The sequence below is a fragment of the Schistocerca cancellata genome, chromosome 1, assembly GCF_023864275.1.
Source record: "Schistocerca cancellata isolate TAMUIC-IGC-003103 chromosome 1, iqSchCanc2.1, whole genome shotgun sequence".
NCBI lineage: Eukaryota > Metazoa > Arthropoda > Insecta > Orthoptera > Acrididae > Schistocerca > Schistocerca cancellata.
This window is the reverse complement of record NC_064626.1, coordinates 905,108,086-905,130,571: the sequence shown is the minus strand read 5'-3', so window position 1 is coordinate 905,130,571 and position 22,486 is coordinate 905,108,086. Positions and strand designations below refer to the sequence as shown.

The following is a 22,486-nucleotide window of genomic DNA, read 5'->3' as shown; positions in this document are numbered from 1 at the left end:
CTAATAAAGCAATTAAATCAATAAGGAATAATAAGAAAGTAGGCAAACTTCTCAAACGACTTGTATTAGTATCAAATTAAAAATTTAATCCTGGTAGCTTTACAATGGCTCTTTCAGTCTGTTGAAGTACCGTATGGCTGGTACTTCTCAAATAAACATTCGAAGCAAATATACTGGAGTAAATAGATCATTAATTCCGAAAATTCGGCAGAAAACAGTCTTAGTTTACATTTTAAAATAGTTATTTTTCGGGAATTAATTTTGATGTATACCACGCATAAGATATCATTACCCAAAAAATCTGTGCTGAAAATGGGTTACGAGTCGTGCTGTGAATCGTTATTGCGTCAGCATGTTTGTGGAATTCACGCTGGATTTCCAAAAGCAGACTGTAGTTTTGTAGCCTGTAAATGGGTTTTTTCTTGGCGATAAAAATAAACAGATAACCGGCACACAAGTTTGTAGTTTACCGTTCAAGTCGGTTGAATCTCATCTATAAATATGCCCTCATAAATGACTTCACAAGTTCATCTACTCGAGGAATCTAGCATCACACAAAAGTTATTATAAACAAAGTACGATTTCCAAACATTATCAAGTTTTGTTTTGTAAATTGAAGTCGTCAATCTCCCGGATTTGGAACAGATGATGAAAACATTCTTTAAGGAATCGGCTAAACTGTTCCACCTCTATACCACGAAAACCAAATTAATAATTAGTTACTTATAAGCACAGAAAAACTTTTGACGTTAGCTTTCCAGACATTATTGTGGAATATTGCATAGTGAACGAATGCGTCATTTTATGTATAGTACCAATTGCGGCAGGGGTTAGTTTATTTTTCCTCATGTGGTTGCGTGCATTCAATGTTAGTCTTCACAGCAGTGTTTCTGAGAAATATTCTCATAGAACGAGGCTTAAAATTTTAATTCTTCACTAATCCAAGTCGTTTCACGAATTTATTGGCCTTTATTCATTATTGATTTACTTTTTTAGCCCTCTATTGCTATCAATTTCAATGAGGAATAATACAAATGAGAAAAAAAACCTACAGAATAACATGGTGTCTGCTTCGTATCAATATGCCTTGGTCGCTACGCCAGTATAATTTGGGTATACAGTGGTAGTCTAGAGGGTCTTTCCTTGTGGTTTTCTAAAAAATGGGAGCTGAAAAAAAATGGTTCAAATGGCTCTGAGCACTGTGGGACTTAACATCTATGGTCATCAGTCCCCTAGAACTTAGAACTACTTAAACCTAACTAACCTAAGGACAATGGGAGCTGGAGTAGTTGGCTGCCTCTGAGGCCTTCCTCTTGTTAGACCTACGAATTGGACCACCAGGCCAGTTACGTGGAGTCACGGAGTTAGCGAAAAGTGAGTAGCAGCCTTTCGGGTTTGACTTACAGAAAGAGTATTAGGGGCTGTAGGTTCGATAGTGAACGAAAAAGTCAAATGGAGGTCCAATTACGAACCTTTTGTCTTTACAATCGCTTCTTAAAGCATTTTTAATTGTTACTTCCGTTGTTTCCAGCCGAGACTAGATTTTTCGTGATATTGTTACGTATCATTTAAGTGAAGCGTAACCCAGTGACCGTTGTGTCGCAGGCGTGGCACGAGTCTGAGGACCCGGACATCCGCGCGCACCTGTCGCAGCACCTGAACGAGCGCTTCCGGACGTCGGTGAGAGTGCTGCCGGGCACCGCCAGTTCCAACGCAGTCTTCTTTCCCACGTCGGGGTTGGTGCGCATGCGCTGCAGCCCCGGGCGGGCGCCTGCATCCAGCGCCAACGGCACGGCTGCACCCCCTGCCGCGGAGGAGGGGTCTCGCTGCGAGCTGTACGCGCCTGCAGGGGGCGTCAACGCCACGGACGACCGCCGGCGCCTCTGGCTGTCCGTCACGGGCGCAGGCAACCCGCAACACGCCGCCGTCACCCTGCCACTCAACTCCAGCCGCAACGCCACGTGCGAGGACCGCTTCGAAGAGGTCAGTGCCCGACAAAACTTCACTGTACTCGTCTAACGTCTTCTGCTGTCTATGTCTTTAAGGCAAACTACTTATGTGAGATTTGTACGGTGCTGCTGAAACAACGTACCCGATCATATTGTATTTGATTGCACTAGTACGAGGGAACTTCGAATAAGAAGTTACACGTTATTACGTCAGCCCGAACTGCTGAAGTTATCGGTCCCTAGACTTACGCACTACTTAAACTAACTTATGCTAAGAGCACCAAAAGCACGCACACCGAGGGAGGACTCGAACCTACGGCGGGAGGGGCCGCACAATCCGTGACATGACGCCTCAAACTGCGCAGCCACTCCGTGCGGCTAATTGTATTTCTGTCAAGTGGTGAAGAGCGCATCAATCAGTCACAAATAATGTTTACTGAAAATCCAGATTTCGGTTGCTGCGTGGCCATCTTAAGTGCTAAAAGACAAAGAAAAAACGGCTAACAATAAGGTAACATTAATGGCTATGAGACTGTTTATCACGTACGAGATTTTTTGAGTGGTTAAAGTGTTTGCAAGATGGGCAAGAAGACGTTGAAAATGAATCACGTACGAGATACCCTTCAACATCAAAACCGGATGCAAATATCGAAACAGTGGGTAATCTGATTCGATTTAACTATCGGTTAGGTGTTCGGTTACTTACTGAAACTTCAGAAACTGATAGAGAACGCCTGAGACAAAGTTTACACAACCAAGTCGCATGAGAGAAGTGTGGGCGAAACTGGTGCCGAGAATTCTCACGGTCGAACAAACAGAAGTTCGGGAAGGTACCTGTACTGACACCCTGGGTACCATTCAAAATAATCCTCGTTCCTCGGAAAGAGTTATAGCAAGTGACGAATACCGGTTTTACACTTACAACCCAGAAACTAAGCACCAAGGACTCAACTTCACATAAAGGAAAAAGCTCGAATGACCAAATCTAGATGCAAAGGGATGATGATAGTTTCTCTCGCGATTCACAATATTGTGTATCTTCGCTGGGTTTCTGAAGGTTAGGCCATTAATCACCATTAGTGTGTAAGAGTTATTGCTAAACTCCGTGAGAAAATAAAACAGACCCGAATTCAAAAAATTCAAATGGCTATGAGAACTATGGGACTTAACATCGGAGGAGTCCCCTAGAATTTAGAACTAATTAAACCTAACTAATCTAAGGACATCACACACATCAATGCCCGAGGCAGGATTCGAACCTGCGACCGTAGCGGTCGGGTGGTTCCAGACTGAAGCGCCTAGAACAGCTCGGCCACACCGGTCGGCAGACCCGAATTGGGGAAGAACAAGTCATGGGTTCTGCATAAAAACAAGTGGTTTTACCACATTACCTGTTAGGTTTCTAGCGAAGTGCAGCATGCTAGTGTTACACCACCCACACTATTCCCTTGAACTAGCGCCATGTCACTTTCATCTATTCCCCAAGGTCAAATCTTCCAGTCCGTTGAAGCATGAAAATCATGCTCTAACCTCCGCGTGCACTGTACAATAGTTTGCAGGCCATACATGCAGATGTAGATAAAAAGTGGTTTGAATGTAACGGAAGCCTTTAAAATCTGGTGCAGTTAATTGCTTCTCCGTTATTTCCGTAGGAGACTTCTGTTTGTAGGTCCTTAGCTGATAGTGTTTTTTCTGGAAATAGCAGTTCCACAACTACGATTTTGTGCAGTTTGATATATATTTCGTTCTTTGCGATTAGCACTAATCTCAGAAGCTCCATCTAGGAAACGGCCCACATGTCACTTCGAACCTGGCATCCTCACTTATCACAGGCCTTGATACTTTCATTTCAAGAAACAATACTCAACCGCTCTAATAGAACAAAATTTATTGGAGAGTAATGGGATGGAGTAAAATAAGGTGAATAGACACACCGGGTATGAAGTACAGAAAGTCTGCATTTGCATGGCGGATAAAGGCGTACAAATGCGGAATGGTGGACAAAGGCAGTTTATAAATATTCTAGAAATGGAACTGTCAAATTCTGCTCCTATTTAGACGAGTAAGGAACCCATCGATTTTCGAGACGGGAATGATGTACTAGTCCCGTCTAAACGACATTAAAAGGACCTGTTAAAGTAACACACCTTCGGAGATGAATTTCTACACCAATGAATGAAGACGTTAACCTCAAGCTTTTAAGTCGTGTACCTGCCTTCCTGCTTGCAGAGTGATGAAAGGAGCCGGCCGGAGTGGCCGAGCGGTTAAAGGCGCTACAGTCTGGAACCGCACGACCGCTACGGTCGCAGGTTCGAATCCTGCCTCGGGCATGGATGTGTGTGATGTCCTTAGGTTAGTTAGGTTTAAGTAGTTCTAAGTTCTAGGGGACTTATGACCACAGCAGTTGAGTCCCATAGTGCTCAGAGCCGTTTGAACCATTTTTTTTGATGAAAGGATACTGACTTCACCAGTCTCACAATTAATGAACTACCAACATAAGTTTTGGAAAGACATTTCGTATCGTGCGCCTTGCTGACAGCGTCCATCTTTAAAAGGTTTTAGAGTGGGAACATGTAGTCGCTCAAAGAGATTATGGGTTTCAGCTGATAGTGTAAGTTTTGCACTCCATGGAAAAGGTGCTGCCTCTTCATTACACCCTTCTGTATTAAGAGGCTTTCCGGTAGATCTACCCTATACTTACGCCAATGTATATTCCATTGAATTGTGTGATCTTAAGCTTTCCTGGCATATCAGCTGTTCGTATTGCTCTCGGGTGTCTAGCTGGATGCAGTCGTTTACTCAACACGATATTACGACAGGGTACTTTTCCTGTGACCTTCGGGTGATATCTGTAGAATGAGCCAGTTCGCTACATCACACATCCGCCTCTTAATATCGCTTCCCACCCCAGTTTCCCCATTATCCAGCCGCGTTAGGTGTAGGGTTAGGGAGGGGGGGGGGGGGGGAGGACGCGATCACCGAATGCCGAGCAGCAACTTCGATCCGTCAGTGCTTCCGCCGGCCCCTTCGGATGTGGAAGTCGCTCTCGGCTGACGTTTTGACGAGCTCTGGGTCCCATGTTTTATTGAGAATTACAGTTCAGAAGGATGTAGGCTGCAGTAGGTACTGGGAGATGAAGAGCCTTGCACAGGATGGAGTAGCATGGAGAGCTGCATCAAACCAGTATCAGGACTGAAGACCACAACAACACTGTTCATCAGGCCGTCGGCCACTCGTATTTCAGTAGCCTCCTTTAAAATCCACTCACGAAACGACGATTTGTGTCTCTGTACTCCAGTTTCTTAACATTTCGTAATCCCCTGTAGCTATGCAGTATTCAGCAACTTCCTCTTCTCGGAGGAGATGTATCAGACTTACGAAGCTGGAAGAACTTCGTGAAAGGAAAGTGTCTCGTTAGCTGTCTGGTATTTTTGGTGAGGGGCTGTGACCATGGATTAATACGAACATTCGTGGAGATTACCCCATCATATAAATACTGCGGCCGTCCATTGGATCTGAAGAAGAGCAAGTCTGGACCTTGTAAGGAAAAGTATCCGGCAAGCATTTTAGCGACTGTACCCTATATCCAAGTAGGTTCTCGTACTCCGCTTAGACAGCTTGTTCATTATCGCCTGATCGTTGGGAGCGGGTTGACGCCGTTTCTTGGGTCCATCAGACTAGTGTCGAGGCATTGCTACAACCAAGCGGGTTTCAAAATTCGAACGTCTTGCAGCTCGGAACAGCCGCAAGAACAGCAACGATGAACCATAATCTATCTCACGGGGAAAGAGGTAGTCAACATGGAGAAATCTGATCTTGAAAAGGGATTAAATTTCTCAAAAGTCCTATTCTTGTTGTTGCAGACTGAATCATTACTAGAGAAAAAGTAATTTCCATCCTTCCTAGCAACTATGCGGGAAAGATACACCTGGAAACGTGCGGCGCACTCACCAGTGCTGTTCCGCCGAAGACAAACATCACGAAAGGGGAAGAGCTGTCATCTTTTAGAACTACGGAATGATTTTGAAAGTCACTACAGGAGAATGCTTTTGTTCACTACTGCTGTCAGAATCTAGTTGCAACAACTTACCTGAAGGTCCAACATATACGAAACAGAAATGAGACGCGACCAGAAGAGTGAAAGGAGCCATAGAGATTCTACGCCAGTTTATGCTGAAAGAAAGCATCAAGGACTTAAGACCACATAATGCTGCACCGCCAAGGCTCTACAGCTTACCAAAATTTCACGAAGAAGACATTCCTCTACGATGAGCAGCAATGGTGCACCTACGTATCAGCTAGGCAAACGTCTGATGGGAGTATTAAGCCGCCGTGTCGGTAAATGTCGGCACCACATCAGGAACACGGTACGTTTCATTAAACAGCTGCAGGAACTAAATCTTTGTGACCAGGACCTAGTGAGCTTTGATGTGGTCACCTTCTTCACCAGAATCCCACTTGATGATTCCCTCAAGCTGACCAGGAAGAAATCCCACCCAAGTATGACTAATTTCTTCGAAATTGTCTTCAAATCTATATTCTTCCCCTTTAGTGCTGACTATTGTGTACAAACGAATGGTGTCGACATGAGGTGGTCGCTGTCAGTGGTTGTGGCAAACTTATTCACGGAGGATTTCGCAGAGAAAGCTCTGAAAACAGCTGCACTGAAGCCCATATGCATTTTCAGATATGTTAACAGAGGAGTGAAAGGCTTCAATCTTTCCAACATATGAACACTCCGCACCCCCTACATAAAGTTGGCCATGAACATGTCTAAGAGAACGGCAGACTGCCCTTTTGGGACGTTTTAGCCCAGCACATATCAGACGGCACTATGGATCGCAGTTCGCAGGAAATCCACTCACAGTGATTTCTATCTCCAGGCTTCCAGCTATGTACACGGATCCATAGGACCCATACTGTATAGGATGAAGAAAGCCCACCAAGGGAGATCAACCATCTTAAGGACATATTCAAGAAGAAATAATACCACGGAAGACATATCCGGCATGGTTTGAGACTGAAGGTACAGTGCGACAAATAAACCACGACGAGATCGATAAGGCAATGGCGTATCTGCCGTACGCCGGCAAAATATCAAACAAAAGCGTCATAACCCAGACTCGACGTCAGATTAAATGTGTTTTCCGTCCACCTCTGAAAACGCCTGCGCTATTATGTACAGTGAACGAGGACTTGGGGCTCCCTGAAATGGGTGTCTACTATATTCATGCAAGAGCTGTGTGGCATACATCGAGTGTAGTGAGCGGACAATCGAAGAAAAGTGAAAGGAGCACTTTAGCAACCAACAAAATTTGCGGTTGTAGGACCCTACACGACAATAGGGAAGCCATTCACCTACGAAGAAAAGGGAGAGTTTAGACAGACTTCGTCTGTTCGAATACGAGTGGCCCTACCTGATCAACTGAGACAGTGGCTTTATTCTCGAGAAAGCGTGAAACCCAGCGCTCAGTCAGTTGAAGTCACAGCTTCGGCCGAGAGCGACTTACACTTCTACGAAGAAGGGGGGGGGGGGGGGAGCTCCCCTTTTCCCCGATAAGAGTAAAGAAAGGGGTGTGAAGAAATATAAAGGAGGCGCAATGTAGCGAAGACACTCATTCTACAGGCATTACCTAAACATCTTTGCAAAGTACATTGTGGAAATTTCGTGTTACGCAAAAGACTGTTTTCTTAGGTGCCTTAGCCAGGTTCTATCGTATGGTTTACCTTGACTCTAGTAAATCTTTAGATTCACTCCTGCCAATTCCTGTAGCTATACCTAATCTTCCTCTATTGCTATACCTTATTTTCCTCTATTCCCCTGAATTATATGATCTATAGTGAGCTTGGAGAAAACTGCTAATAGACAGTTGTCACCAATGGATGAAGTAAGCGGTCAGTAAGAATTTTCTTTCGTTCGCAGATTTGCCATGACAACGCCTCGACCCACCAACACGACGATTATTTTGTCCGTGTAGCTCTGAACACCTACAAGAAGAGATGCTTGTCATAGTGTACAGTTTTTTAGGTTCCTATTCACTCTAGAATTGCAGATTAGTCAAGTATCCCTTAAATAATTTTATTTGCTGCAATAATGTGACAATTGATTATTTTGGATTTTAGTCCAAGTAGAATGAAGGATTGCTCCTCTTACTTTGGGACTGCCGAGGATCTGACAGCTACACTTAGTTATTTCCTCAGAACGTAAGTCATGTAATAGCCCTCATGAATAGCCTATCCAGGAATCTCACTGCACACGACTCAGGTACTCTAGCTTATTGAAAATGTGATGTCTTACACATTAGATTAAGGCGATTCCGGCCAAGACCCACACTCTTAAGTGGCTGGAACATTAACTGTACTAAGAACTCTGAAATCTCTAATTTTGATGAAATAGCGCTAACAAAAGTAGTACACGACCTAAGTATGCCTTACACAGACTAATCTATGGAGGTATCAGCTTGGGTGAGTGTTCCTGTGTGGAACAATGAAATGGCAGCCTTCAACGCTCGCTGCAGGCGTATTTCACGTGTAGGCAAACAGATGATACGATCTAGAAAATGATTAGAGGTAAAAAAGTGTTCAGTTTCAGAACCAAAGCTTACTAATTGTGTAGTTAATAATAAAAAGCAGAAAATTCTTCATACATGCAATAAGGAGAGGTAATGGAGGCTACAGTTTAGCCATTTGGTTAATTGCATGTTCCAAGATAATAACTGCGAACTATAGTCAGCAGTTCCTAAAAGTTGGAAGGGCGTTTTGTCTATTAAAATTACAACGTACAGCAAATTAATTAGTTCTCTGCTCTCCCATTTAGTTCTTTCATAGAATGTTCTGAAATAATTCTGAACGCATTTCTCTTCACATCCAAGACAATCAGGGTTCTTATACCTCAATAAATATTCTGACAAATGCTGTCCTTAGTATTGTATTTAGCCATCGGCTTGTGACAGAGGCATGGAAGTCAATAGGTTGTGACTATCGTTGGCTTCATTCCAGACCTGAGAACAATTGTGCATTAGCGATGCTAGTAGTAACTCAAGGCGCGTTACCCACTTTCTTATTCATAGCGGTGTGAACACCTGATACACAATACACGGATTTTGTTGCACACGACAGTTGTCTGGCAAGCTTTTGCCCTATTTCCATTTTATATCATTAACCCCTGCTAAATATGTCGTCAGCTTGCCCATCACCCTCATCTTATTTTCCAGTTCCTCCACAGCAAACGATTAGTAACATTCCAACTATGGTCCTTAGAACCTTAGCATGCTCTTTAGATGATTTCCTACATTCAGTGACAAAATATTCACGATACCTCGAAATATTTATGAGTAAAGTAGATATGTAGAGAGTTTTAGAAAGACTGTTCGGGTTGTTGTCCTCCTCCTCTCCTTGCTGTTGGTCACTGGTGATCCGTCATTAGGGACTGTTCAAGGAGGCTCGGGGTAAGAGAGTGATGTTAAGCTGTAGCTGAATCTCCGCTCTGTTTCTGAAAACAACAATTGGAGAAAGATTGACCGCTCGTATAAAGTTTTCAGTCATGCTTTGAATTTAAATACTAATGATTGATTGATAGATAGATAGATAGATAGATAGATAGATAAAAATAACAGCTCACACGGATTCGAGTGCCGGCCTAATTAGAATGGCTGCCCTAGCCGTTGGATGGCAGCTAGTTTCGTTCGGAATGATATGGCGTGTCTATCCTTGCAAGCCGAATGTCCGGAAATATTCTCTGAACGTACAAATGAAGGGATTATGGTTATTTGCCATGTAGAGATCATCTGAATTAGAGTTCTGTTATTCACAAGTGCTCTCACACTATCCTGCACGTACTCTTGCTAATAGATGTGAGACAAAAGACCCCAGTTTGCACATTGTGATTCATGCAGTTAGGCAGCTAAAAGAAACCGAGGAAGTCAATAAGAAAAATATTCATAGTTCTCTGTTGACAAATTACGGCGTTTATTAAGATACTAAAGCCGTCACTAGTGTATTAAATTATGTGTACGCTTTACTGCTGCATTTCCTTCGGTGAAATGCCCGACAAAAATAGTGCTGATTCTGCATATTTGTCGATGAATCTTTTCCCAAGATCGATTCAGTGATACCATGGAAAAAAAATTATCAATTGATGTTTTCAGTATTGTAGACCGCAACACCAGGTGTAACAAATGCACCTCCTGTAATGTGAAGGACCGTATTCTATGGTGATTATGTAATGAGAGATTAAATGTGGACCACATGAAACGTTTTCCAGTTGCGAATATGGACAACCACTTCCTCTATAAAGTGAAGTGGTAAGCAGAGCGAATGAATACCAACTGCTCTCTGCATTGCCTTTGTTGACTTTGAAAAGGCATTTGACTCCGTTGGCCATGTAGCTGTCCTCCAAGCTTTGAGTGAGCAAGGAGTGGGAGCAGCATACATTGAAGTGCTCAGGAAAATCTACGAGAATTCTTCAGCTTACGTTAACATCGGCGAATCAACTCAAGAATTCCGCATCATGGTCGGTGTCAAGCAAGGCGATCCCATCTCCCCAAAACTGTCCTCTGCTGTATTGGAAACGGCTATGTGAAAGCTGAGCTGGGAAGGTAAGGGAATTAGAATTAATGGAAGAAGGCTTACCAACTTGAGATTTGCTGATGATATTGTCTTACAGGTCAAAGACTTCACAGAGCTCCAAAACTTAGTTACAGATCTTGCATCGGAATGTCAGCTGGTTGGCTTGAACGTGAACCTTTCCAAAACAAAAGTAATGTCCAACAAATGGGTCCCAGCTGGAGATGTGAAAGTCAAGGACAGTCTGCTAGAAGAGGTCAGTGAATATGTCTACCTTGGCCAGATTATAAATATGAAGGGGGACATAAGGCCAGAAATCTATTGACGCATCAAGCTTGGCTGGCAAGCATTTGGGAAGAATTCAACAGTATTCAGATCAAAAATTCCAGTAAATCTGAAGAAAGCAGTATTTGACCAATGCATTCTTCCTGTGATGACGTATGGCTGCGAGACATGGACATTGAACTCATTTACAAAAGGGAAACTTAGGACAGCACAGAGAGCTATGGAGAGATCAATGCTGGGCTATACAAGAAATCATAGGAAAAGGGCAGATGACATCCGGTCTGTGACGAAGGTTAATGCAGTCTTAGAGACAGTAGGTTCCTTGAAATGGCAGTGGGCTATCCACGTCGCAAGAAGAAAAGACAACAGATGGACGAAGTTAGTACTGGAGTGGAGTCAGAGAGAGCACCGGAGGCCTAGAGGAAGATCACCAGACAGATGGGACAAAGACATCTAGAAGATCGCTGATAACACCTGGCACAGAACTTCCCAAGACCGTCCCACTTGGAGAAGACTGCTGAAAGCCTACCTGAGTCCACGACTCGAAGAGGCCACATCATTTAATGATTGAATTGGCTGATGATATATATATATCACAAGGCACACATTCTAACTTAAATTCGCTTTCCGGGTGTTGGCGGATAAATGAGATATTGCAGTGCTTGGGTTGCTCGGAAGTAAGATGCAATGTGCAACCGACAACAGAAAAACAGTTTCATACAGTATGTGACTGGATCCCGTCAGCCATAGTGCAATTATTGTTCTGTTCTTTTATTCAGGATAATATCTGAAAGTGTTTCCTTCTGGCTTGGTTCACAGAAGCATGTCCCAAAATAAATGGTTAGGGATACTGTTATGTTGTTGCATTAATTTGTTCTGAAAGCGGTGCTGATATTCAAGACCATAAAAGTGGGTTAAAAGCTGTGAGCTATCTGAGGAAGTTAAGCTTGCATTACTGCGCAACTGTTTCACCAGGTATCCAGTCTAGCTTACCAAATTCCCAACCAGAGTAACATTAATTATAATCTTTTAGTACTCATCTTACGACAACCGGTGAGATATATATATATATATATATATATATATATAAAGACAATTTAAATAAAAAGAAATAAAACGGTTTATAATGGACATTTATTTTAAATTTGATCATTGTTCCGTTAAAATTTCAGCATATCAGACTTGATTCATAACTAAACTGGTGCCTTATTTAGGAGTGTGAAAATATGGGTTTGTAATCTTTCGGAACACATCAAATAGGAAGCCAAGATTGGGAGACTGCATACAACACTGCATTCATAACATAACACACGAAGAATATTGAGACATACCCAAGAGGAAATTAACCACAACCAACCCTTTCAATTTGCACCCAAAGAAGTTACGTTTGTAGCCCAATCCTGTCTGTCATAAAATTACCACACACTGGTGTACTAAATTCATACTAACCCTCTGTGAACTCTTCCCGAAAAGAATAGCTGAGGGCTACATTGATGCTTACACCACAAGCTTCATGTAGTCAACTTAGTTTACACAGTGAGTGTAACTCCACAATAATTTTGATAATTAAAATAAATTACATCAAAACGCAATTTACAAAAGAAAAACCTCGAACTGGTAACTATCGTCTTACTATTAACCTGATGGGTCAAACAATTGTATAAGCACGTGGTACTGGTCTCACAAAGTACACCCCACATGGTTTGAACATAAAGAAAAGTTGCTATATTCAAAAATATTGTCAAGACGAGACGTTATAATCTCACGCACATTCGCATTTAAGATTGATGATCTTAGTTAGAGTTACTGATAAACACGTGGTTCCACTTTACTCACAAAGTAGTGACAAGGCAACTACCGGAAGATATTCTGAACTTCACAATCGAATTACACTGCGTTGCAATTTAAGATAACATTAGAGATTTTAGAGCTAAACCTGAAATGAAGGTGATTAAATTTTCAGTTAGGCTGAACTTAAGAAATCCATTGTCCTACAGACTTAGCAGACACGCGCTTAGCCTGAGATCTTACCACTTCAGACGCTCGCCGCAGACCGACTGCCGTGGTCCCTTCCTGAGGGTGGCTCACAAATACAAACGGAAGTGGGCAGAGGGGCAGCTTCCTATACCAACATGACAAGGGAAGGACAGGACCATACTAAGGATAGAAACCTCTTTGCTTTTCGAAAGCGTAGCTACCTGTTCTGACGTTGGTCCTACCGTTCTCTAGCAGACAGGCTTGTCTGCTACCGTCAAGCATGCAACTAGAAATACATTTGCTTATTCATCCTCTCACACAGAAGGGAAGGGGGATGACAGTATCTTATCATATACAGTATATAAAAGAAAGCGGATGTAGGTTCCGTATGAGACTGTGTGACATGAATTACATATAAACTGTGTTTTAAAGTGTAGTAGTGTAAGAGATCGTTCTTGTTTATGTGTAAAAGTAAAACGTTTCACTGCTCAGTCTCCTCCCAGATAGTCAGAAACACCACAGTAAATTTAGAAGAGGAATTTATGCCGTAAATGACAACAGATTTAAGAAATTAACATGAAAGGAATCCAACAAAGACCTTTCAATACTAAATTTATTTTCACATTTAAAAAATACGGAATTAATTGTAAAGTAGAATTTGAACAGATAACTCCAAGTTGGGGAAATTGCGATACAGTTATCAGTTCATTTGCATCAGTCTTGCTACAAATTGCACAGTCGGCAGTAAGGATTTGAACTTGACTCTTTCGGTGTCGCAAGGTTTCACGTTAGCTTAATTTTGCAATTTCTGCTTTCTCTCTTGATGCTCTCTGTAAGTCTGGGCTACGCATGAATGAATTTTCAGTGGAGAAAATGTCGAGTACCTAAAATTATGAAGTGAATTACTAGGCTCTCTGCACTTTACAATTCGTTGGTTCACTTGAAACAGTGCTGCCAAAGCAACAAGAAGCTCAAGGTTGGCGTGAGAGCCGGTAGAGCGGTGGGCGTGTCCCGACCAGCCAGCACAGGATCTGCCGAGGCCGGTCGGTATGCCGGCTCCGTATTATGTGCTCCAAAAAGAAATATCTCCCCTCTGTTCTTATTTTTCCTGCTCTAATGAACTTACCCTAGAGGGAGGAGCAACGACAATGAAAACGGGGCACCTTGAAATCCTTATATAATTTGTTGTAGTCTTATACCTGGTTCTCCTTGTTACGATATTATCATCAATACGTGTAGCGTATGCCCAGGCAAAATGTTTCTGTAACTCCGAATGCAAAAAATGGTAGCTTGTCAGAACAGTTACTAAACCTGGAAGTATTAGTAACATAAATGTTGTGAGTAGTACGCGTTATTAGGGCAAGCATTGCCCACAACTCTGCACTGTGTTAATGTATCTATTAAAATACTGCGCACGAGGTAATAATCCAGTGGAAACACAATGAAATTAGTTTCTACGAAGTTTATACCGTTAGAAACTACACTAGATGTTTTGGATAATGGAATCTTTGCGGTTTCTTACGTGACTAAATGGTAAAAGCAACAGTGGTGTAATATCTACATCTACATCGATACTCCGCAAGCCACCTGACGGTGTGTGACGGAGGGTACCTTCTATTCTAGTCTCGTATTGTTCGTGGAAAGGAGGATTGTCGGTATGCCTCTGTGTGGGCTCTAATCTCTCTGATTTTATCCTCATGGTCTCTTCGCGATATATAAGTATGAGGGAGCAATATACTGATTGACTCCTCGTTGAAGGTATGTTCTCGAAACTTCAACAAAAGCCCGTACCGAGCTACTGAGCGTCTCTCCTGCAGAGTCTTCCATTGGAATTTATCTATCATCTCCGTAACGCTTTCGCGATTACTAAATGATTCTGTAACGAAGCGCGCTGCTCTCCGTTGGATCTTCTCTCTCTCTTCTATCAACCCTATCTGGTACGGATCCCACACTGGTGAGCAGTATTCAAGCAGTGGGCGAACAAGTGTACGGTAACCCACTTCCTTTGTTTTCGAATTGCATTTCCTTAGGATTCTTCCAATGAATCTGTCTGGCATCTGCTTTACCAACGATCAACTTTATATGATCATTCCATTTTAAATAACTCCTAATGCCTACTCCCAGATAATTTATGGAATTAACTGCTTCCAGTTGCTGACCTGCTATATGGTAGCTAAATGATAAGGGATCTTTCTATGTATTCGCAACACTTTACACTTGTCTACATTGAGATTCAATTGCTATTCCTTGCACCATGCGTCAATTTGCTGCAGATCCTCCTGCATTTCAGTACAATTTTCCATTGTTATAACCTCTCGATATTCCACAGCATCATCCGCAAAAAGCCTCATTGAACTTCCGATGTCGTCTACAAGGTCATTTATGTATATTGTGAATAGCAACGGTCCTACGACACTCCCCTGCGGCACACCTGAAATCACTCGTACTTTGGATGATCTCTCTCCGTTGAGAATGACATGCCGCGTTCTGTTATCTAGGACCTCTTCAATCAAATCACACAATTGGTCTGATAGTTCATATGCTCTTACTTTGTTCATTGAACGGCTATGGGGAACTGTATCAAACGCCTTGCGGAAGTCAAGAAACGCGGCATCTACCTGGGAACCCATGTCTATGGCCCTCTGAGTCTCGTGGACGAATAGTGCGACCTGGGTTTCAGACGATCGTCTTTTTCGAAACCCATGCTGATTCCTACAGAGTAATAGGTAATGAGTATGATGTCATATGTACAAGAGAGAAGTGTATAGCAATGAACAGAACTATTGTTCTCATGAACGACACGAAACTTGCTTCGTAACATATTACAGCTGTATGTTGGACAGGGATTTGAATCCGAAGCGTTGCCATTAAAGGCAATACTCATACACACTCAGGAATCCAGGCATGACGAACAAACCACTCCAAAAGGAATGCTTTATGATTTAACTTAACATTCAGATCCCATGTTTCCTGAAAGATTTTGGGGAAATTAATGTATCATTTCCTAATACTTCATGTACGGTAGGTGGAAGTCGTATGTCGCAGAGCTACATCCAACATCGTACTTCAGAGATTTCTGTAATATTATTATACAGACTAGTTCACTGTCCAAATGGAGCAAGTGTGTAAAACTTGCAGTTGACCATGAATAATGAAATACCGTTGCACTGATCCGTTAACAGCTTTACTTAGCGTTCTACTAACTTGTGCGCAACGTCTGTTTTAGTTGGCATTGTTTCGGGTTTGCTACACCAAACCCCCTTTCAGGTCTTTGTAAGGTATTGTATCTGTTTGCCCAATAGAGACTCGAAACACTATAGCGGCAATACTTTAATACAATTGAATATCTCATCGACTGTATTTGATCGGAAAGAGGGGGGAAGATGACGTAAAGTTAGTAATCTTCAGACTGCAGTCCATTACCCTAGTACCAACGCAAAACTGCGGAACGCTAACGTGAGAGAATATGATCTCTCGGTTACCCACCCATCGGCTGGGGATGGAAAGCTCCAGGATTCCACGTTTCTCCTGTAGACTGGAGTTGGACACGTGTCGGTGCCGGGATTCCTTCTCTTTTGACCTTCACCATTATTAATTACACTAGACCTGCAGTCATCAGTCACGTACCTACCTTTGAGAAGCAACACTCACAGTTTGTGAAAGAAAGGCGCAATAAGTGTTCAACGAAAGAACTGCAGATTAAGAATTACAACCTGCGCCTTGTAGTCTCTTAGCAGGTAATATCATTAGACTTCAATTTTCCACAGAAAATTCTGGTCTCTTCTATAATGTAGGTAGATGATACCGTTCTTCAAACAGCTGCATTGTATCTGTGCAGGTTTCATGGTATCTAAATGTACGTATACGACCACAAGCCACTGAACTTGCCTGGACGATTTTGTTGTTTTTGTTGTTATTCTTTCCTATTCCACTTCCCGAAAGGAAAAATGAGTATCTATATGCCAATGTTCGTATCCTAGTCTGTATCATCCTCCTCTCGTCACCTTTATACGAATTAAACGTTGGTGGCGGCATAATGGTCTTCGTCGAATACAAGCGCTCTAAATAATCGCAACAGGGTTTCCCGAGAACTGCATAGACCTCCTTCCAGCGACTATAGTTTAAATTCCCCTATCATTTTTCCTACAGTTTTGTATTTTCTATCCTGATATATTAAAATCTTTAAAGCGTCTGTCTGAATTAGATGGATCTCTGTTGCCATGCTAATTTGATATACTATAGACGCCAAACGCTGGAACAATACTATTACTTTCAAGGGATTCGCATCTTGTATGCTGCTACCTTTGCATACACACTGCGTTTCCCCAGAAACTTTCCGTCAAATCTGTCTTCCATATATCTTGCTTGATAATGCCTTCACGTGATAGCCTCAGTTCGTACCACTGTTTTAGCGTTTTTCTAATTACGCTATGTGACGAGCTCAATATGTTCACCAGTAATCTTTTAATAAGAAAATGTCGATTTCTTCCTGCTTGTTCTATGCGCTGGTGTACGAAACTTAAGGATCAAACTAACTTTAACATGCTGTTACTTCCAAGTAGCATAGCTCAATAAGACTTGGCGCATACATAGAAAGGACTGTTGCTGTATAGTACAGAACGTGACTGATAGAACAACTTAATGAGAGGAACAGAAATGACCCTTTTATTCGAAGACATTCACTACACTGAAGTGTCCGCCCCAGTAGCTGAGTGGTCAGCGTGACGGATTGCCGTCCTCCGGGCCCGGGATCGATTCCCGGCTGGGTCGGAGATTTTCTCCGCTCAGGGACTGGGTGTTGTGTTGTGTTCATCATCATTTCATCCCCATCCGGCGTGCAGGTCGCCCAATGTGGCGCCGAATGTAATAAGACCTGCGCCAAGGCGGCCGGACCTGCCCCGCGAGGGGCCTCCCGGCCAATGACGCCAAACGCTCATCAAACTACACTGAAGTGACTGCGAAAGATACATTTTCTCTTCAATGATGATTTATTATAAGGGAAAAGGTCTGTTGGAAGATGAAGGCACTCGTGACACGAAGACATTCGGAGATGCTACATTGGACATCAGAAAATGCCTTTCCACGCGGCAACGTCACGTCCAGAACTGGTAAGTGGACCGCCAACCTTCGTCAGGAGAAGGAGCCTTAAGAACAACACGGCGAATTATTATGGTCCCCTGGACATTACAAAAGACAGTATATGGCTCATAATAGCCCATAATCATCAGTGACGGCAATGCATGTTCTGCAGGGTGGTTCCGTACTGCCCTTAAGGTTGGTAGGGAGTTCTGGTAGGGCGTCCCATTCCTCCACCAGCGCGGCTGACTACTCCTGGATGGTCGTTTGCGCATGTAGACTTGCAACAATGTCTCCCCAACGCTTCCCTCACTTGCTCCTTGGGTGCTATCGAGAATGTCTGTATTTGAGTGGTGTCCGTACAATTAAACATCTCCGACAGAAGAGACAACACTCGTGATGATGCAGCTGATGCATACATTTATATGAAATATTGCACAGACAAACAGCGGAAAGGGATGCGTGGGAAACTGTGACTTTCAGCGACACAGGGCGCTGTTAATGCAGTGGTGACAGTTCAAAATTTGTGGCGGACCGGGACTCGGACCCAGATTACCGCTTCTCAAGAGCGGTTCTCTCTGACCCACTAACTTCCAACTTACCTCAAGCTGCAATGCAGCGTCGCTCGTCCTTTAACCCCCCTACTTTCAAATTACTGATTCCCGTAGGAGTTCGGACGATATAACGCATCCACACTGAAACGAACGTAGAGGAGTTGTCGCGATCTTACAGAAATGAAAATATTTGAGCTGTGATTCAGTGCGGATCCACTAATATCGCCCGAAATCCTACGGTAATCAATAATTTGCGAGTGGTTGGTTAACGCACATTCCAGCGTGAAATAAGTTCGAAGTTACACGGTCAGAGACCGTGTCCGGATGGCCGAAGCGGTTAAGCCAACCGCTGATGAGAAGCGGTGAATCTGAGTTAGCATCACCACAATGTCCTGTGCGGCTGTACGCCACGATTCCACTCACCCCATCCCATCCCTTTCCTTTCTTTCTTCACTGCCATTTCATAAAAATGTTGAGGATGTGGTTGTCTTACTGACACGGACCGTGTCGCGTGACCGGCAGCTGGAGGGCGGCGTGTCGGTGACGCTGCCGTGGGGTGCGCGGCTGGCCAACTGCTCCGCGCGCTGCCTGGCCACTGTGAACCGCACTCTGGCCTGCCGCGAGCGCCTCGAGAAGCGCGAGCTGGACGTCAGGCTCACCTTCTGGCTCTACCTCAGCATCCGCGTTTTCATCGGCATCATCGGCGGCACCGCCTTCGCCATGTTCGAGGGCGCCGTCATAGCCATCCTGCGCGAGCAGAAGGCTGACTACGGCCTGCAGCGCATCTACGCTACCATCGGCGGCATGATCAGCTCGCCGCTCTCTGGGGCGCTCATTGACTACTTCAGCAAGGGCAAGCCCTACACAGACTTCAGGTGAGTCTCTCTCTCTCTCTCTCTCTCTCTCTCTCTCTCTCTCTCTCTCTCTCTCTCTCTCTTTTGTGTGTGTGTGTGTGTGTGTGTGTGTGTGTGTGTGTGTGTGTGTGTGTGTGTGTGTGTAAGCTTGTAAGGGTGTTGATGAAAAAATTCGATGTGTTGCGCCGTCTCCGCCTTAATTGGGATTGAGATTAGCCAATCAGGCGGGTGCACGCTCAAATTCAAGTGGCTCGCCAGAGACGTTGTCGCCAATCATAGTCTTCGTTGGTTTCCTAAAACCGATCAAGAGAGCGGTACAAAAATTAGACATGGGACAATAGTAAGGATCGAATCCGCTTGAATTTGCGCGCGCAACGGCTTGATTGGCTAACTTCAGGTTCGTGTCCCACTGCTGTCCGGGACGTCCCAGACACGTCTTCGATGGTCATCGGACCTGAATTCGAAGCGTCATTCATCACCGAAGACAGTTCTACTCCATTCAATGAGAGTCCAGGCCGAAGACGTGTCTGAAGACCGAGCGAGGTAGCGCAGTGGCTAGCACACTAGACCCGCATTCGGGAAGACGAAGGTTCAATGCCGCGTCCGGCCATCCTGATTTAGGTTTTCCGTGATTTCCCTACATCACTCCAGGCAAATCTCGGGATGGTTCCTTTGAAAGCGCACGGCCGACTTCCTTCCCCTTCCTTCCCTAATCCGATGAGACCGATGACCTCGCTGTCTGGTCTCCCTCCCCCCACAACCAACCAACAAACCAACAGCTGTGGAATACCATTCTGACTTTCGCCTGCCATTGGCCCAACAGCTAGGAGTGGTGATCTGGGGTCCCGTTTCTCATCATACCAGGGCCCCTTTGGTTGTCATCCACAGCGCCCTTCATGGCAAGCCATGCTGAGCTTACATTCCAGCAAAATAATGCCAATCCCCAACACGGCGAGAGTTTCTACATTCATATTCGTGCTTGCCAAACCCTACTTTAGCCAGCAAGATGATCGTATCTCTCCCCAATTGAGAACGTCTGGACCATTGTGGGGACCATTATGGGTCCTTAATCGAGATCGAGAGTTCGCCGATCTCCATCAATCAGCGTCAAGGCGAATAACGGCTTGCATAAGGGCCAGAGCTGGACCAACTCGTTACTGACTTGCTCCATTTGTGAAGGTCTTGCATAAATTATCCGATTTTTCTGAAACTGTCATCATTAGTTTGTCTGTACGTGTACATCATATTTACAAATTTCCGTCCCCTTCGGATAATTGCTTCGTGGTGCGTCGCTTTCCTTTTTCTTAGACTGTATATATATTTGTCATCTTCCATCAAATATCCATGCACTTCTTCAAAAGCCCTTGAAAGACGCGTTAAAAATGTACGGCTAAGGAACAAGCGTCCTGATAGATTATAAACTAAAAACTAACAACTTGATCACGTCTAGTATCGAAAGAAAGCGAGATACAAAACAGCAGGTAAGAAAGAAAAAAATGAATCACCAGTCCATTTCCAAGAATATGGGGCGGAGCAGCTTTCTACCGATGCACGAAAAGCGATACAAATATTATAAGCAGTGCTGCTCGAAGCAGATGTAGTCTGGTGTAGCTGTACTGCAGTACGTGAATGAATGTAGTGTATTGATTAAAAAAAGTTTCATCGCGATTCCTGTTATACATCTATTGTTCCTCGCTCCTAAATTACTATGTTTGTTTTTATTCCTGTGTAAAGAAAATTGATGGAGTGTAGCGATAGACATGTTTCGTGATAAGTAAGAACAAAAGAGAAGGAAAATCGACTTGAATCCACTAGGGGCGGTCTTGTAGTCGGTCGCCTTAGCTACTTGCACTTATCAACGCCTGGTGTTCTCGTATAGCATTCAACTGACTCGCAGAAGTTTAAACCACGATTTTTCTGACACGCTTAAAAAGCACATCGACTGAGAGCAGTATTTGTTACATTTAAGTATTTATTGCTATAGTGTGAAATAAGATAGAAGTTGATCTGTTGTGCACATGCACCACCTATAAGAAAATAATAGTGTAATTACTGTTCCGTAAATTCGGGTAAACATCCTACTCTTCACGCCATAAACGAAAAATAAAAATTTGTTGAGTTTCCTGCTGTTATAAATAAATATAGCAAACTGATTTTTGTAAGGCACGGATATTTTATAGTTGCAATTCCAGTTTTACTTTCCCGTAAGCACAGATAAGAGTGCAGGGCGTGTAACAGAGTTGCACTTTACGAAAACTACGGTTTGGTGTCTTTAGTATAATACATAAATGCCGCAGTAAATGGTAAGTTTACCGGTAGTATTGATAGCATTGGAAGGGAAAGAAACTTAAATGAATGTGTAAGAGAGGAACTTCGAGCCAAAGACCTCTATTTCTTTTATTGTTTGTTTTTGGTTTCTTATTTTGCACGTAATTCGAACAGCCATCATTCAGTCTTAGACCATTGTGTGCTTTATGCTTACAGAATATAAACTGCATTTTATAAGTAATAAAAAATTGTTGTGTAATTTCTGCACTTTTATGTAACAGAGGCTTAACTACTGACGCAAGTAGAGTTTACATGTACAAATATAAAAAAAAGTGTGTAACTATTATTGTTACTTTTTACTCAATAGAACGTTCATCATGATTAAAGGAAACCGTTTCCTGTTATTACCGATAAATGCGAAAATTGTTTGTGAACAACAGAAACATGCTTTGTACAAGCTCGACGAGGTGTTGAAGCGATATTGGACTTTTTTATCCGAGAAAATATCGTTTTCTAGCGCTGTATGATAAATTTGTATTCTTTATATTTTTACATCGTCATCCTCTGTTACACCTTGCAAATCAACAATTTTCGAATAAAATATTTTTTATTTTGCTATAAATAGTGTTTATTTTTAAATAACAAAGGTGTATGTGTGTGTGTGTGTGTGTGTGTGTGTGTGTGTGTGTGTGTGTGTGTGTGTGTGGTTTGCGGTTTTCGGTTTTCGGGCGCTAGACAGCGTGGTCATCAGCGCCTAAATAACAAAGGAGGATAACTGCGCAGAACGAAAATGTTCCCTTATACGGACCCTTCATATATCCTCACTGTTTCCAGACGGTTCATTGCGTCTGGTTTCTAGAGAAATCTAGTAAGACACAGTTCACGTACGTGAACAAAGCGATCGGTACGAGGTAAAGCCCGATAGGTGTGTAATGTGCCTAATGGTCAGGTAACTCGT

At 43.2% G+C, this 22,486-nt stretch overlaps 1 protein-coding gene across 2 annotated transcripts in view; it reads left to right on the top strand.

The window, feature by feature from the left end:
• Window positions 1–22,486, top strand: part of LOC126190952 (uncharacterized) — a 349,144-nt gene that overhangs the window by 301,002 nt on the left and 25,656 nt on the right. For both annotated transcript variants that reach the window (XM_049931608.1, XM_049931616.1), the window contains exons 5-6: window positions 1,606–1,983; window positions 18,929–19,281. In XM_049931608.1, coding sequence (XP_049787565.1) covers window positions 1,606–1,983; window positions 18,929–19,281 — 731 coding nt within the window. The remainder of the gene's footprint in view (window positions 1–1,605; window positions 1,984–18,928; window positions 19,282–22,486) is intronic.